We start from the raw sequence: 16,304 nt of genomic DNA on the forward strand, positions 1-16,304 counted from the left end.
GCCATGCTTAACATTAGCGACGCTCATAGTGCAACGCTCAAAAATGAAAATGCACGGCGTCACTATATGCATCGCTATAGGCTTCGCTATAGCGACGCTGAGGACGGGGCTAAAAAAACAACCGAGAGCGTCCGAAAACTCAGATCTCATATCTGAGTTTTCGACGCGTGCTCAAGCAAGCAAGGTAACGCTCCCTCTCTCTCTCTCTCTCTCTCTCTCTCTCTCTCTCTCTCTCTTCTTCTCCATACACACACACACACACACACACACGAGGAGGGGAAGGAGAGCCAGGTATGCTCCTTCCCTCTCCTCACTCTCATATTCTCTTCCCCTCTTTCTCTCTCCTTCTCTCTCTCTCACACACACGAACACACGAGGAGAGGAAGGAGAGCCAGGTATGCTCTTTCCCTCTCCTCACTCTCATGGTCCCTTCCCCTCTTTCTCTCTCCCTCTCTTTCACACACACACCAAAAAAACGCACACACACATGCATAATCAAATAAAGCACACACACATTGAGAGAGCAAAAGAGAGAGAGAGAGCATGCATAAACCAAAAACGCGCGCACACACATGCATAATCAAAGAATGCACACACATTGAGAGAGGAAAAGATGAGAGAGAGAGAGAGAGGGAGAGAGAGAGAGAGAGGAGAGGGAGAGAATAGAAGAAGAAGAAGAGAGTCTTAAAATCATAGGAAAGTATCCCAAGAGACCTTAAAGATTTAGTCGACAGGAGTTGAACTCAAGACATGTTATTCATAAGGGAAATGGCATAACCAATCTATCACACTTCCGTGATAGAAAAGTTATACCATTTTTCTCCTTTTTTTATTGGCGTGCACACACACCCAAGAAGAAGAGAGTTTAATTTAACATCGTAGGAAACTAATTAAAGAGACCTAAAAATCTAGCCGACAAGGAGTTGAAACCAAGACTTGTTATTCAAGAGGAAAATGGCATAACCAATCTACCACACTTGGGTGATAGAAAGGTTATACCATTTTTCTCTTTTTATTGGCACACGCACACCCACACACACACACACACACACGAGAAGAAGAAAGTTTTAACGTCGTAAGAAACTATCCCAAAAGACGTTAAAGATTAGGTTAGATGTAGACTTACGTTAAATTAGATTTAGGTTTATTTAAGTTAAATTAGATTAGATTTAGGTTTATTTTTAGCTAGATTTACGTTTGATTAGATTTAGGTTTATTTACATAGATTTAGATTTACGTTATATTAGATTAGATTTAGGTTTATATATGTTATATTAAATTAGATTTAGCTTATTTAAGGTTAGAAGAAATGGCGAGGAAATCGTTTAAGATAAGGTTAGAAGAAATGGCGAGAAAATAGCGAGAAAATTTCCTGCGCTCACAGCCTCGACAGTCCATGCGGACCAGCAATTCCACCTGCATGTTCGACTGCTGCTACCATACAATAAGCCATCATGTTTAGCTAATGGAAGAGCAAATTGAGCATACACAGAAATAAGTGATGCAAGATGACGATTCCAATCATCACACACACACACACACACACACACACACCACATCCCGTCAAAGCTAGAACAAGAATTAAGTGCCTTGAGCAGACATCAGCTACATTGCAAGAATGATGTACCTGCATGCTACAAATAAAGATCTACTATGAAAAGATGTTAAGATGCTGTGAAATGCTACAGCTAGAGAAGAGGCAAAGGGGTTTTGTCCACTACATGCAGTATCATGTAGACGTGGGTGTGTAGATTTCTTGCACCCACAAATACAGGCATTGACCAATAAAGACGAGATTATAACCCAGTGGTTCTGATCTCCGTTCACCTCTAGACCGAGGTGTGCGGGGATTGGACATGACTAGAGAATGTGAGGTAGTTTACAGTGTGAACAAAGAGAGAGAGAGAGAGAGAGAGAGAGAGAGAGAGAGAGAGAGAGAGAGAGAGAGAGATAAAAGAGACGAAGAATGTCAATAGAAGATTAAATTTTTTGTCCAGGTTATAAGATTTTTTCCCTCATTATGAGTAGTGACGAGGATGTGGGGCCGTCCAACCGAAACACCTATTTCTCAACGAGGATCTTATGTCCTTGTAACCATTGCAAGCATGCTGTGCGATGGACAAGACGCGTTTCTTTGCAGCACGTTCACGAATTTGGCGAGTTCGATCCATCTATTATAGATCGAGTTGTTGCCAATTATAACTCGTCAGACTCTGACACTGGCTAACAGGCAGCAATCTTGCAACCCAATAGACGTGTTTGCAGGCGCTTTGGTCAAGCAGCATATGTGAGGCCACAAGATGTAGCCTCTGACAGCTCAGGGGATGATCATGCAGACCACATTCCCAACAAGGCAATGTTTATGCCCGAAATTGATGAAATGATCGAGACGATCATGGATTCAGAAAGGCTTTTCTATGATGATATGAAAAGTGAAGCCGATACGCCATTGTATAATGGAGCACGTGTGTCTAGATTGAAAGCGCTCCTGGTTCTTCTCAACATGCAGACAAAGTTTTGATGGAGTGACACTAGCGTCACAACGCTTTTCAGGTGATCTATTAGAATTAGTTTACTTTAATAAAACTCTAAATGTATAATGATCTGATAGATTTTTACACAATTGTACCGTATTTTTAGGTTGTGTAGATTGCTCAAAGAGCACATACTACCAGTTGATAATGTGATGCCAGATTCTCGAGAGGAAGCAAGAAAGATTTTGCGAAACTTGGGGATGGATTACAATTCGATCCACGCTTGTCCTAATGACTGCATTCTTTTCAGAGGGGAATACATAGACATGGAGAAGTGTCCAAAATGTGATTCCCAAAGATATCGAGTAGATCTCTACGGAACAAAAATTCTGCAAAAGGTTTTGGGACATTTTCCTCTGCTTCCTCACATCAATCATTTCTTCCAATGTAAGTCCATGGCCGCCCTAGCATCATGGCATAAGGAGAATAAATCTTCGGATGGTGTGCTACGGATTCCTGCAGATTGTGCAGCCTGGAAACATATAGATGGAACATGGACGGATTTAACCAGGGAAGCTCAAAATTTGCACTTAGGCCTGGCTATGGATGGCGTAAATCCATTTGGTCAAAGATCAACATCTTCCAGTGTATGGCCCGTTGTCATCGTCAACTACAACATTCTCCCGTGGTTGACTACGAAGAAGGGGCACCTATGGCTAAGCTTGATTGTTCCGGGGCGATAAATAGTGAAGAATATGGATGTGTATCTTCGTCCACTATTGGAAGAGCTACAACAATTGTGGATTGGCATAGAGATGGTGGATATGAGCCGACACACAGGTCAACGGAATGCTTTGATCAGAGGCATTCTAATGTGGACCATGCATGACTATCCCGGACTAACAGAATGCTCAGGTGATCTATTTACACTCCTCACTCAGACACTGTAAATCTTGCTTTTTCTCAAGTTGATCTATTATCATGTGTATATATGCAGGGCTTCGAACAAGCGGATACAGAGCATGTGTCACATGTGGACCTAGACTGAATGCACGTAGGGCGCCCTCACTGAAGAAGAAAATCTACGAAAGTCATTAAGTGTATCTTCCAGAGAATCATGTGTTACGCGACGGCTTTTTGGGAAGAGAGCCACCGAGGATGTCTGCACAAGCATGGCTAGAGCAGAAGGAGATGTGTAATGATGGATTGCCCCCAGGGATGAAGAGACTATCTCTATGGTACGAGTTACCATACTGGCCCCGACTCATGATCAATCACTTGCTCGATCCAATGCACATATTCAAGAATGTGAGTAATCTACTATATGGGACCATCTGACCGGCAAGAAAGATACTTTGGGAGCCAAAGTTGACCTTAGAAATGTGGATCGTATGGAGTAATATTGGCCGCAAACAGCGTTCGATGGATCGATAAAACTCCCTAAAGCACCATGGATTTTCACAGGAGCCCAAGAATGCAAAGTAAAAGAGACCATTCGATCTTTGCAGACCCCCACTGGTGTAATGTACTCGCTCCGAACATGTTTTACTAAAGAAGGAAAGGTTACCAGTTTGAAGTCACACGACTGGCATAAAATGTGTCAGGTATGTTCATAGTGGAGTATATCATAGTGAGAATTGTGTAACAAATTCGTGTGTGGACGTACTTTAATATCATTGCTGCACGTGTTTTGCAGTTTATTTTACCGGTTTCCATTGAGGGATGTCTGTCTCTTGATGTCCGTAACACAATCTACAAACTTGCGAAGTTGGTACAATGGATCTCACAAAAGGAGATCAACGTAGACTCCATACCATTAGCCAAACTAAACGCTGCGGAGGTTGTGTTTATGTTTGAGAAACATTTTCCTACTACCATGCTAACCATTCAGGTGCATCTTCTTGCTCACATAGTTGATGAGGTGGAAATAGCCGGCACAGTCCAGATGGATGTTCTTTTTAGAACGTTTCATGAAAACGCTCAAGGGATATATGCGTCAGAACGCACGTCCGGAGGGTAGCATGACAGAAGGTTGGCTGGTATCAGTGTCCCTAGTGTACATTGGAGAGTGGCTAGACGGATTTGATAAAGCCTGAGACACGCTATGGCGAACCATAGATGATGAGCGCATATCTGGAATTTTCATGTACAATCTCGGTGTTGAGAAGAAGATGACGGAAGATCTAGAGGCTAAAATCAACCGATTTTGCATGCTTCACAATCCAGTCATGCAGAAGTGGATCTCACAATATGAGGATGCAAAGCAAGAGCGACAAAGGGCAAGAATCGAGTGGAGACGGGGAAGACGACCACCGATGCACTATCCAACGGGTTTGGAGAGCCTACCAACATTCATGAGCTTAAGATGGTTGCACAACCAACTCAAAAGCGCACAACAGTGCGGTGAAGAAGTGACTGAGGAAGAGTGAGAGTACTCTAGGGGTTGCACGACCAAGGTAAGTTTGCAATGTACGACTAGTAACCTACTAGATGTTTGAATGACCACTCATAATCTTTGTTGTTTGTAGTATAAGTCATACACAGCAGCATGGTGTAAAGGTCAACATTTTAGGGTGGAACAGATCGACAAAAAACGTTTTACTCAAGATTGTGGAATCATGGCAAAATTTGAACAGTCTAGTCGACGGTCCTCTGATGCAGATCCTGTGGTGGCGGAACTCACTTACTTCGGCATGCTACAAGAGATTTTGAGGATCGATTATACAGGATTTTTTGTCGACTTGTTCGACGTGCAATGGTTCAAGATAATCATGGAGGGTCGCAACGCTACTGTGAGTAGAGGAGAGTCTGGTTTTCTTGAGGTGGATTCAACTAAGAAATGGACTGACCTAAGAGACACTTTCGTACTACCCGAGCATTGTGAACAAGTAAGTATGTAAATAGTTAACGTGTGTTTTAGAATTTATGTGCTTGGAAGCTCTCATGTAAGTTATGTGGCTCTAGCAAGTGATTTTTGATCCCACAAAGTTTGCATCAAACTGGTGGTACGTCATAGAGGTAGCCCCTCGTAGTGCACGGACATATGAAGGCTACCATGTGCTAATCACAGTGGCATCAATGGAGGAGATCGGAGAAGATGCTCAGTCAGAAGCCGTGGAGGTGGTGCCAGACGAACATCAAGCTGCTACTCTCTATGGGGTGCATGCAGAGGATCTACAAAATGAAACAGAGGAAATCTGTTTAAACGAAGAGCTCTATATAGATATAGGAAGTTATGATGAGCTATGCGAGGATGAGAGAGAGATCTCTTAAAGCCATAAATATTGTATTTGAACAATTTTGCTCCATTTTGTAAATTCAGAGTTTATGTACTTGCCTCTTTCATCACTCAAGTTGAATAGAAGAAGAGCGCTTTCTGTTGTTGCTAGCCTTTGAACATTCCAAATCTACAAGCACAATCAGGTTCTTGTACGATTCTACGGCTCTTTAAGTATTTGTGTCATTGCGTCATTGTATTTAATGGTCTTTGTGTCCACTCCAGGTACGTATGCTCTAGGTATGTTCTCATTAGCAGAGACGACGAGCACCTCCTCCTCTCTGTCTCTATCTACTTGACCATGTTTTCTACTCCATTCATTCAATATTAAGTTTAAATGTTTTCTATGGATGATGAGGAGTTTCTTTCTTCTTTGTCACCCCAACAGAGACAGTGGTACGTGGAGCGTCATCGCTCTAGCGCACCATCGCACGTTCCTAATCCATCCGCATCTCCCTCTGTTTCGGAGTCCTCAGCGCGCTTCGAAGCTTCGTGTCAACGAGACGATCTTCACCCTCGTCTAGGCACCGACGCTCTAGTGGTGGCGGTGGCGGTTGTTGTGGGGGTGGCGCCACCGATGCTTTGACACTGCCTCGTGTTAAACGAGGCTCTTTACCCTCCCCTTCTTTGCCCGTCCCGACACCAGGCACAGCATCGCCATCGACACCAAGTTTTGTGCGGCTGAGTGCCGTTCCCCATAGCTACACACCACTAGCTACTTCTCTAGGAGTCACTCAAGTGGACACTCCTTGCTTCGGGGCTCAGACTCCAGAGGAGACACCTGGCGTCCGTACTCCCATTGACACGCCGCTAGAGACCCCTACCGAGACACCCAGGTTCGCGCGTCAGCAGCGAGAGGGCTTGCCTTACTCCGTCGACTTCAACGGTGGCATCATCTTGGATGATGAAGGCAAGAAGGTGATTTCGTGCATGCGCCGTCTTTGCTCTCAGGTGTTTAGACACTACATACTAAACACCTGGAGTGAAGTACCGAATGAATTAAAAGACAGAGTCATCAGCATGCTTCATGATGAGTTTCCCGTTCCAACACGGGATGACCGCTTCAATGAAGATGTGATGAAGGTTCGAATGCCCAAATACTGCAAGCATAAGCGTTTGGAAGTGCAAAAAGCAATCAAGCATTGATGGAACATACCAGATTGGCTGGCCAAAGAAGATTGGAAGCATGAGAAGAAAGAAGCGCGTGAGAATCCCGACAAGTGGAAGCAACAAAAGGAGGCATCCAGAGCGCGAGTAGAGGCAGGGAGCTCGCACCACTTGGGGAGCGGCAGGTGGGCATCATTTGAGGCCGATTTTGTAAGTGTTTTCGCATCTATGTTCGATAGTTTAGGGTTTATGGGATTTGAAATTCTAACATAATGGATTCTTTGCATGTTTTGACAGTGGTCGTTTACAGGACGTGATCCCACACCGTACGAGCATGAGTACGCAGGCAAGAAGGGCTTAAACGCCCTTATAGACATCCTGACGGCGGCATGGTTAGTATTAGGGTTTATTCTTTTCTATTTATTGTATTGTTTTATAAACGTCGCTCGCTATATGTTTATACTTACAAAAAGCTATCTTATTGTTTTTTTTTGCAGAATCCGACAGATACGCCGCTTGGACGCGATGAGACATCTGATTAGATGACGTCAGTTTAGCCATAGCTAGATAGCATTAGTTTCTTTTTGTCATAGCTTATGTATCATGAGACCATGCAACTATGTATTTTTGAAAACCATGTATATTTTTTAAATAATGACAATGGTTTGTAACTATTACATTTGCAATGATTAACAATCAAGTGATTTTGTTGCCGTGTACAATTGTCATTTATTTACTTCCATCAATTCACGCTTGTCATTTTTGTATCTTTATTTTGCAAACAATACGTACTATGGATGATGGAGTTAATGATTATATTGTCTTGTGGGTGACTATTTTGGGTCTATATTTACCTTTGCACTTTTCTTCAAAGGTAAATAGACCAATGAAACATTCAATATGGTTGATGGGTGGCAGGGCATTCAATACCAAAAAAATTTAATCTCGGGCATCGCTATATAAGGCTCTACAGCGTCGCTATCTATGGCCCTGTAGCATTGCTATAACCGTCGCTATAGGCGTTGCTATATAGAGACGCATATAGCGACGCTTATAGCGACTACGATAGCGACTACTATAGAGACGTTCCCGTATCGACGCTAATAGCGACGCTTTTAGCGACGCCGGGGTTTTAAAAAACCCAGTGTATTTCCGTCGCTATAAGCGTCACAAGAGCACACAACCTCTTGTAGTGGAGCCAATAGTGCTTCTTATTGTTACATAATACTTGGTAAATTAATAAGTGCTCTGGTTGTAAAAAAAAAGGGGGGGAGGGAGGGGGGACAATACTTGAGATGCAGACACCATAATGTCTTTGAGACCTTACATGCATAATTCCCCATAGAGTGTACATTTATAGAAATTTGATAATTTGCAGGATGCTGACACGCATCATGAAAACAATTACAAAGTACTTGGCTTTGGCTATGCCAGAATAAACTGAAAAGAGGAGGGGTTCTTGCTTGAATGCTCCGTCATCCTGCTCGTGTTGTATGTCCTTGCATGATCTTTGTTTTACTCTCTCTGCCAATGATGTTGTTGTCTGTGCCATGACAAATCTGTTAGTAAAACTGCCGTTATGTTAGCATGTGTGTGCGGTGTGGTTGCATGTTTGTAGTTATTATCAAATGTTGGATATCATGCATCATTGTGTTCCATGTAATGTGTCTATGGTTGCATCTCGAATCATGTGTTTAGACCTTAAATCTGCAAGTAATGAGTTGAGTATGACAAACATAGAGCCGATCCAAAAATTGGGTCATAATATGTAGAATATATACCAAGGGGTTGACCATGTAGGCCTAGGTGTGTGATATGTCAGTGCGTGTTCCATAGATTGTGTGTGTGTGTGTGTGTGTGTGTGTGTGGCCCTCCCCCAACCCTGAGGAAAGGTACACTTGGTGGAGGATAGGCCACCAAGTGGACCTATCCTCTACCAATTCGTTGTTTTAATGTACTAATGTAAACCTAATGCCTGGAAACTGATTCCTCTCAATGAACTGGTAATACATGTAATTATTTTCTCTTTTTTGAAACCATTCTCCACAAACATCGAGACTAATTTATTTAAATCCGTTACCGCATATGATTCTTGGGATGCATTATACAATATGGAAAGAACTAGCTTGTGATATGCACACATTATATGCCATCTTTTTTGTCGATTACTGGTTGCATGAATAAATGAAACATTAGGACATGTAATTTGTCTTTCTTCCATGCAGTGCACGTTATATACTCACCTTCCATTGATTCGCACAATTGGATGTGTGTGTTCAAATATGTGGTTTGATTCGTCTTGTGTGTGGATTTAATCCCCAATAATGCCCAAAGGGTAAATTTGTGTATTATATGCCATCTTTTTTGGTCGATTACTGGTTGCATGAATAAATGAAACATTAGGACATGGTAATTTGTCTTTCTTCCATGCAGTGCACGTTATATACTCACCTTCCATTGATTCGCACAATTGGATGTGTGTGTTCAAATATGTGGTTTGATTCGTCTTGTGTGTGGATTTAATCCCAATAATGCCCAAAGGGTAAATTGTAAAGGGGTCCTCTTGGGACTAAGACACTCTGAAATAAACGGATTATTAGCAAATAGTAAATCATCCATATACCGCCATGAATATAAAAATGCTTTCATCATATCAAATTTAGTAAGTCGGGATAGTTTCTTTATGTATTCAACTTCATACCAAGCCAAATACAAATTACACCATAATGGTGAACAATTATATCCCATTGGTATACCTTTTTCTTGGCGATAAATGTGTTTACCTAATTTTGTAAAGCAGTTATCAAGAACAAACTCATTGATGTTATGTAAATACTCAAATGTCCAGACTACTTCCCTTTTCTTTTTTGTGAGCACAATTTGCTTGCGGTTCTTTTTAAACCCGAGATATTTCATACTTTTGATAAGTTTAATAACGGAGTCCAGTACCCCAAGTAGCCCATGTGTGCCTTTGTGAGGGATAGCTTCATAACAGGAAGTTATATCGAAGGAATGAATGCTTGTAACATGTTTTGGTAGATTAATAAAAAAATCATATTGATTATTAATCAACCAATACCCGTTGGTTTGTATCCCAAAGATCATTTGTAGCTTTTTATGTGTGATTTCGGTGTACTCTTCAAATCCTTGTATTACGCTTTTGAGTAATTTGGTGATTATAGTCATGGCCGGAGTAAATACACAATTATGTGCATTAGTGATCCATCGAAAATCCATTTTATGGATTTTAAAATTTCCCATAAGATATGGGAGAGAGAACACAGCTAGTGTCTCTAACCCAATTTCCTGGGTATATGATCCTATGGCTTGGCAAATTTCCTCTTCTTCTGAAGAAGGAAGACGAAATTCGGGGCTTTCCAGTCATCTCCTTGTGGCTAATTGGATAAATTTTTTACATATGAAAACGGGAGTTTGCGCAAATTTGTCAAGTCCGCATACGAATAGATATTGTAAAATATAATTTATTTCATTCATCAGGTCCGTGTTTTTGTACCAGGGAGTCTGGTTTTGCATATAGAAGGGAAATCTTTGGGAAAACATTTCATTAAGCGATCCCTGGATATAATTGTAATGTAATTTACTCTCCTCACACCCTAGAAGGATACATAAGGTTTTCCATACATTGCCAAGTTTTTTTACTACTGAATTAGGGTTTACTGGTACAAACAGTATGTGATTTAACCCTTTCTTGATAAATTCATGGAATGTTTTATGTCTAGCTATGCTAGGGTTAGTGGTGATCACATGTCTTCCAAATGGTTCCAAGTCAACCAAAAAGTTGGAAAACCTTTTACGTGTCAAACAACCACATGGTTGTGATTCATCAATTTCCTGGGTAAACACAGCAGATGGTTTATAGAGAGTATGGTTCAAGTTCTGGGTATATTTCCAAATCCTCATTTTAGATAGTTCTTTGTTGATGTGAAAATCATTTATAAGTGTTTGAAAAAACTTATGAGGATTAATAAAGTCCCATAAATTTGTTACAAAACAATATATGAACAAATCTTCCATGCATCTTAACATTGCGTTCAAAGTGTAATAATCCATTATTTCTTGTATGAAGTAAATGTACCTGATCCTCAGAATTTGGGTATTCAAGTGCTTTGGGAGTATCTCCATAGTCCTCCGATCCTCTGAATTGCCTTGGCCTCTTGCTTGTTGACGCCATGTGCTTGTGTGTGTGTAATATTCTTTAGCTGCTCCTTGCCTTTGGGTGGTTTAAGTAGGGTTTTGATTGTGTTGGAAACAGGTGTGTTGTGTAGCTTCTGAAGCAGTGGAGTCCCCGGTGTGTATAGGACCAATCCCTTGGTTGCTTCTAGCATGTGCTCATGAAACCGATAGTAGATGATTACTCCATGCTTTAATTCAGTCGGAAATGATTCAAATCAACACAAGATCAAAACTAAACTCAATTCTCTTTCACTGAACTAAGTAAGCTTGAGCCCAATAGCATAGGTGTAGCACCAATTTGTCAATTGAAAAACCATAGAGTAATCCTTTTATTTCATCACCAACACACAAGTACAATGGAAGCTTAAGGACTTCCATACACACTTTAACACACCTTTTTGAGGATATTAAACCTACATTAGGAGCCTCACATGCTCGAAAACAGGAGGAAAGTACGTCTGGACTCCACTAGACCACCATAGAAGAACCCATTTTGTATCAATGATTAGAACTCTCAAAGTGCAGATTTTTGATCCTATAAGTTCACCCCCAGTTTGCACACTCATGGAACCATGAATGATGTGGAAATTTGAGAAATTTTTTACCATTTTTGGACATTTTTAATGCACTTTTTACTCAATTTTTGGTCATTTTTTAACCCAAACATGCCCTTTTTTTTTTGGAAAAATAGCAAACGGAGTCTGAAAATCCCTAAGTTTGTGGGATCATTTCTTGCATGGCAAAAAGCATGTTTATGCCTCAAATATCTAACTTTGGTCACTTTCCATAGCATTTGTTACACGACTGTGCATGCCAGATGCCAATTTTGGTCCAAAAATGCTCTATTTTGCTAGTAAAAAATCCAAACGAGTTGGGAAAAATCCCTAGAATTGTGTAAAATGTTGCTTGACCTCAGAATATATGTTGGACCTCCATTTTCCATTTTGCCAAGAACTTTGAATACATTTTTTACGGCTATATATGAAACCTGCTATTTTTGGACGGGATTGTTCACGTTAAACTTTCTAGATGAGATGAGTGCTCCACCATGTTGCATTAGGTGCATCAACGATTAAAATCACATTAGGGATCATTTAAATTGGAAAATCAATAAAGACGTTGCATCCAAGGCCATAACTCCCCCCGTTAAGTTATGTATATCACAACAACCTTCCCACACACATAAAACTATCTTCTTACATTCTCGAAAATGTTCCCATTCATCCAAAGCATAGCATGTGAGGTTTTAAGAAATTTTTACATTATATGCATGCCACAACATGACACCGGGTTAAGACTGAGAGAAGGTTGTAGTAATTGTTCCCATTCATCCAAAGCATAGGATGTGAGGTTTAAGAATTTCTTCATTATATGCGTGCCACAACACGACACCGGGTTAAGACTAAGCGAAGGTTGTATTAAATCCTCATTAAATCAATGAACAGTTTGCTCAGTTTTAACCCAATGTCGTGTTGTGGGACGCATATAATGTGAAAATAGCAAAGGCTCATTGCCATCTCAAGCACATAGGGTGTGGATATCGTATAAATAGAAACTCCATATCTATCAATAGGGTTTGTTCACTCACATGGTGAGATTGCAACCAATTACAAACAACACTCATGCACCTTTTGGTCACTGCCTCATCTTTAATTGGTTCGCAACAAGCAAGTAAGAAGAGAGAGAGTAGAGAGAAGTGCCTTGTCTTTTCCTTGGTTGCCCTTCTACTCAAACCCTAAGGGTTGGAGGGAGGGGTTAACCAGTCGGGAATTGGATCCCAACTGTGGATCCAAGTGACCACGGCGAGTTTCTTTAGAACTAGTACGGCCGGCAGCCTTCGGCGGCCTCTCTCTCTCCTCCTCTCTCCCTCTTTATCGCATGCAAAGGGGCTTGTTTTTGTTTTGGACTTTAGCCTTCAGGTCGCAGATTACGACACATGTAAAGGACTCTCCCTTCTGCCATATTATGTTAGTAGATTGCGAACTGACTATGAACCAGAGGTCTATGTGAACATACCCATTGTGAATGTGGTTGCGTCACTGACTCATCATGTTTTGATACTGACGAAACTGCTAGACATCTGACATAGTGCTTGGCCGCAATGTCCAGGGGTAAGAGACTTCTTACGGCTTTAGGAGACTCAGAAGAAGCTAGCCTTCATCTTTTAACAAACAATTTTTCGCCTAGTTCGATGAATGGTAGTGCGCAAAGGCAACTCGATGCAGTTTCCGAGATAGCTCTCTTCCGTGGACGGTGGTCTTCAGACTATAGTTTAACAGCCCCGTCTCACGCTGCACTTACAGTGCATAGAGACTCGAGAGCATTGAGCCTGTGGGCTCGTGGCTTGCTCCTACAAGCATCGCCTATTTTCAGACTTTTTCGAGCGCGATCTTCTTGTCCAGCAGGTTATTTTCTCTTTTGACTAGTTGCTTCAAGTATTTTGAGCAAAAAAAGCTCCATGCTGAATGCCACCGTATGCGGAAGAGGTCATGCACGCAGCCAACGAAATCTCAGCCAGCCCCTGCAGTCCCCACAAGCACAAGGTGAGACGTGGCTCTAAGAGTCTAAGCTCTCTTTAGCTGGATCTGCTCATGCTATCCCTGCGGCAGGCCTGCTCTCGTGTCCTGCATACGTTCATTATCTCTCACTGTCCAAACTGGCCTTTACAATCATTCAATGACAGCTTGGACATTGATATGATATGGTGGCACTCGGGATGTGCTTGACCCTTGAATCGGGCAGCGATTAAAAAACTCATATTTGTATATGAAATAAATTAAAAACGTGCTCCTCGCTCTCTCTCTCTCTCTCTCTCTCTCTCTATGTGTTGACCTATATTGCTATGGCGGGTCTCTCTCTCTGTAAATGCTGACCTATGCGATGGCGAGGCAGGGCTATAATTGAGGCCCCTTTCAGTTTCATCGTTCGCGCTTCTTCGATTACCGCTTTCCTCATTAAATCTGAGTTCTTCCCAGTACTCTAGCAAGTCCCGATCAGTCCTGACTAGAACTCTCTGCTCGGGCCTGCTTCGACGGTTCGTCTCGTCTATAGCGAAGACCCCAATCAGCTCCTGCTGCAGCCTCGACTGCCTTAATTACTGCCTAGGCTGCTAATTTTTTAGTATAATCAAAATGTCAGTATTCATCAGCTGCCATGCTGAGGCTGCGCACGACGTCACACGCCTCAGAAGCGCACTGCATGCGGAGGGTCTCTTCTGCACCGACAACGAGCGTGAGGCAACCACCATTCTTCTCTACATCTCACCTGCTTACATAGCCCCCCACTCCGCCGCCATCACTGCCGCAGGCCGGTTCCTGGATACGGCCAACGACTCCAGGCTCACAATTGCTATCTTCGGTCTTATATCAGTACCGCAGGTGAGACACCAGGCCCAGGCGCCCGGTTGGGATGAGGCAGGGATTCTAAATAAGCTTGTAAGCAATATGGGCATTGACATGAGGCATCGCAGCTTGGAATTTAAGCGCGTTGCAAGCATAGTGAAGGCTCCAGTGCTGCTCGCTTCTGATAGTGCTAGTTTCGACATCTTCTTGAGCCATGCTGGGGAGGACAAGCAGTTTATTCGTGTTTTGTGGGGATTGTTGGGGCAGCAATACCGCTGTTTTCTGGACGAAGAGTCACTGGTTCCGGGGAATCGAATGGGGATGACAGGCTCCGAACAACTGGTTGCAGCTGCCCGGAGTGCCCGGCTGGGTCTGTTTGTGCTCAGCGATCGCTCCATCAAGAAGAAGTGGCCCGTGAAGGAGGTGCGTATTTTCCAGCGAATGGGGACGCCCATTGTGGTTGTTTGGTATAAGTTTTTGAAAGAGCAGGCCGAGCAGTATGTGAGGAATCCTCCAAGGGACCTCCTGCAGCATGCCGGAGCCAAAGAGTTTTTGGATACTGTGCTTTCTGACCCACTCATTAAGTCGATTTCGTACCCCGGAGCTGCTTGGAACAACCCCAACAATGAAGACTACGCGTTCCACATCGAGAGAAACATCCAAGCTCTACTCTAATTATTTTGAGGGTTTTAATCTGTGTCTTATATAATTATTGTAATCTTATATATTGTGCTTTTGCTGTTATTATTATACTTGTGTCTTATTATTATTACTAGTATGGCTGGCTCCCTCTCTCTCCCCCTCTCTCCCTCTTTATCAAGTGCAAAGGGGCTTGTTTTTGTTTTGGATTTTAGCCTTCGGACACAGATTGTGACACGTGTAAAGGGCTCCCGCTTCCACCATATTATGTTAGTAGATTGTAATCTCTGTACTTGTACTGTTTATTGTTAATTTAAGTTCTTTTGGTTTCCAATGCCTTGTCTAAGAAATTGCTCTAAGGTGTACTTCTGTTTGAGCCACCATTTGGATCCACCATTTGGATGGTGGTCTTCTTTCTAATAGTTTGTGTTTGAACTTCAGCCTTTTATGGCTTTTGCTATACTTTTACATTAAGAGTTGGATTGATAGATTATATTATAAGGTTCATAAAAAATTTGTCATAGCTCAAAGAAAAAAAAAAGGCTTACCATCCATATGGTTGATCCTTCTTTCAAAAAGGATAATAAGTTCAAATTACTCTCACATTAAAAACTCCCTTAGTTTAAGTTAATAAGACACAGTATTGTATGGTCCCAACTATGTATTTAGGAGGAAAAAGCATATGTTCTTAGGCAACAACACATGACCATCAAGTGTACCGTAAAAAGATATACTCAAAACAACAAGGTCTAGAGCCAATCGAGGGAGGATCTATGAAATGGGAAAATTGAAGACCTAAAAGATATGCATAGCCACCAAGAAGAAGCATGAGGTGTTTGTGATTAAAAGACAATCTTTTGTTGAGTAAAGACTATTGAAAAACAAGCATGTGTTACATGGAAATGGAAGAAGAATAACTCATAATGCAAACTATGAACTTCTATGTGCCTAAGTACGACGCTAGGTGACAAGTTCTAAAGCACTATGATTAAACATCTTCTAGACAAGATTTCACTTACAATATTTCCATATCAGAGACGATGCATAGCCCAATCTTTGCACTTACAAGAAAACATAATTCTCGGAAAAGCACCAATCATACGACATTAGTTAAACTAGAGTAGCCTTACCAACATGTCAAGACGATTCGGCATCTTCAATGCTTTAAGTTTTTTAAGAGTCATATTTATGTGGGAATATAAAGAGTTTGGAGTAGAAATGCCATGTATAAATTATGAGTATATAAGTCAAGTAACACAATCACAACAATTT

The 16,304-nt window shown here is 41.7% G+C and overlaps 1 protein-coding gene across 1 annotated transcript; it reads left to right on the top strand.

The window, feature by feature from the left end:
- Nucleotides 1-13,947: 13,947 nt before the first annotated feature.
- LOC147425039 (uncharacterized) lies at nt 13,948-15,183 on the top strand. Its single transcript, XM_086500503.1, has one exon. The coding sequence runs from the start codon at nt 14,184-14,186 to the stop codon at nt 15,066-15,068; it is 885 nt and encodes a 294-aa protein (XP_086356629.1). The 5' UTR covers nt 13,948-14,183; the 3' UTR covers nt 15,069-15,183.
- Nucleotides 15,184-16,304: the final 1,121 nt, after the last annotated feature.

This window comes from Adiantum capillus-veneris, chromosome 25 (genome assembly GCF_014529385.1).
Source record: "Adiantum capillus-veneris isolate H3 chromosome 25, ASM1452938v2, whole genome shotgun sequence".
Classification (NCBI taxonomy): Eukaryota; Viridiplantae; Streptophyta; class Polypodiopsida; order Polypodiales; family Pteridaceae; genus Adiantum; species Adiantum capillus-veneris.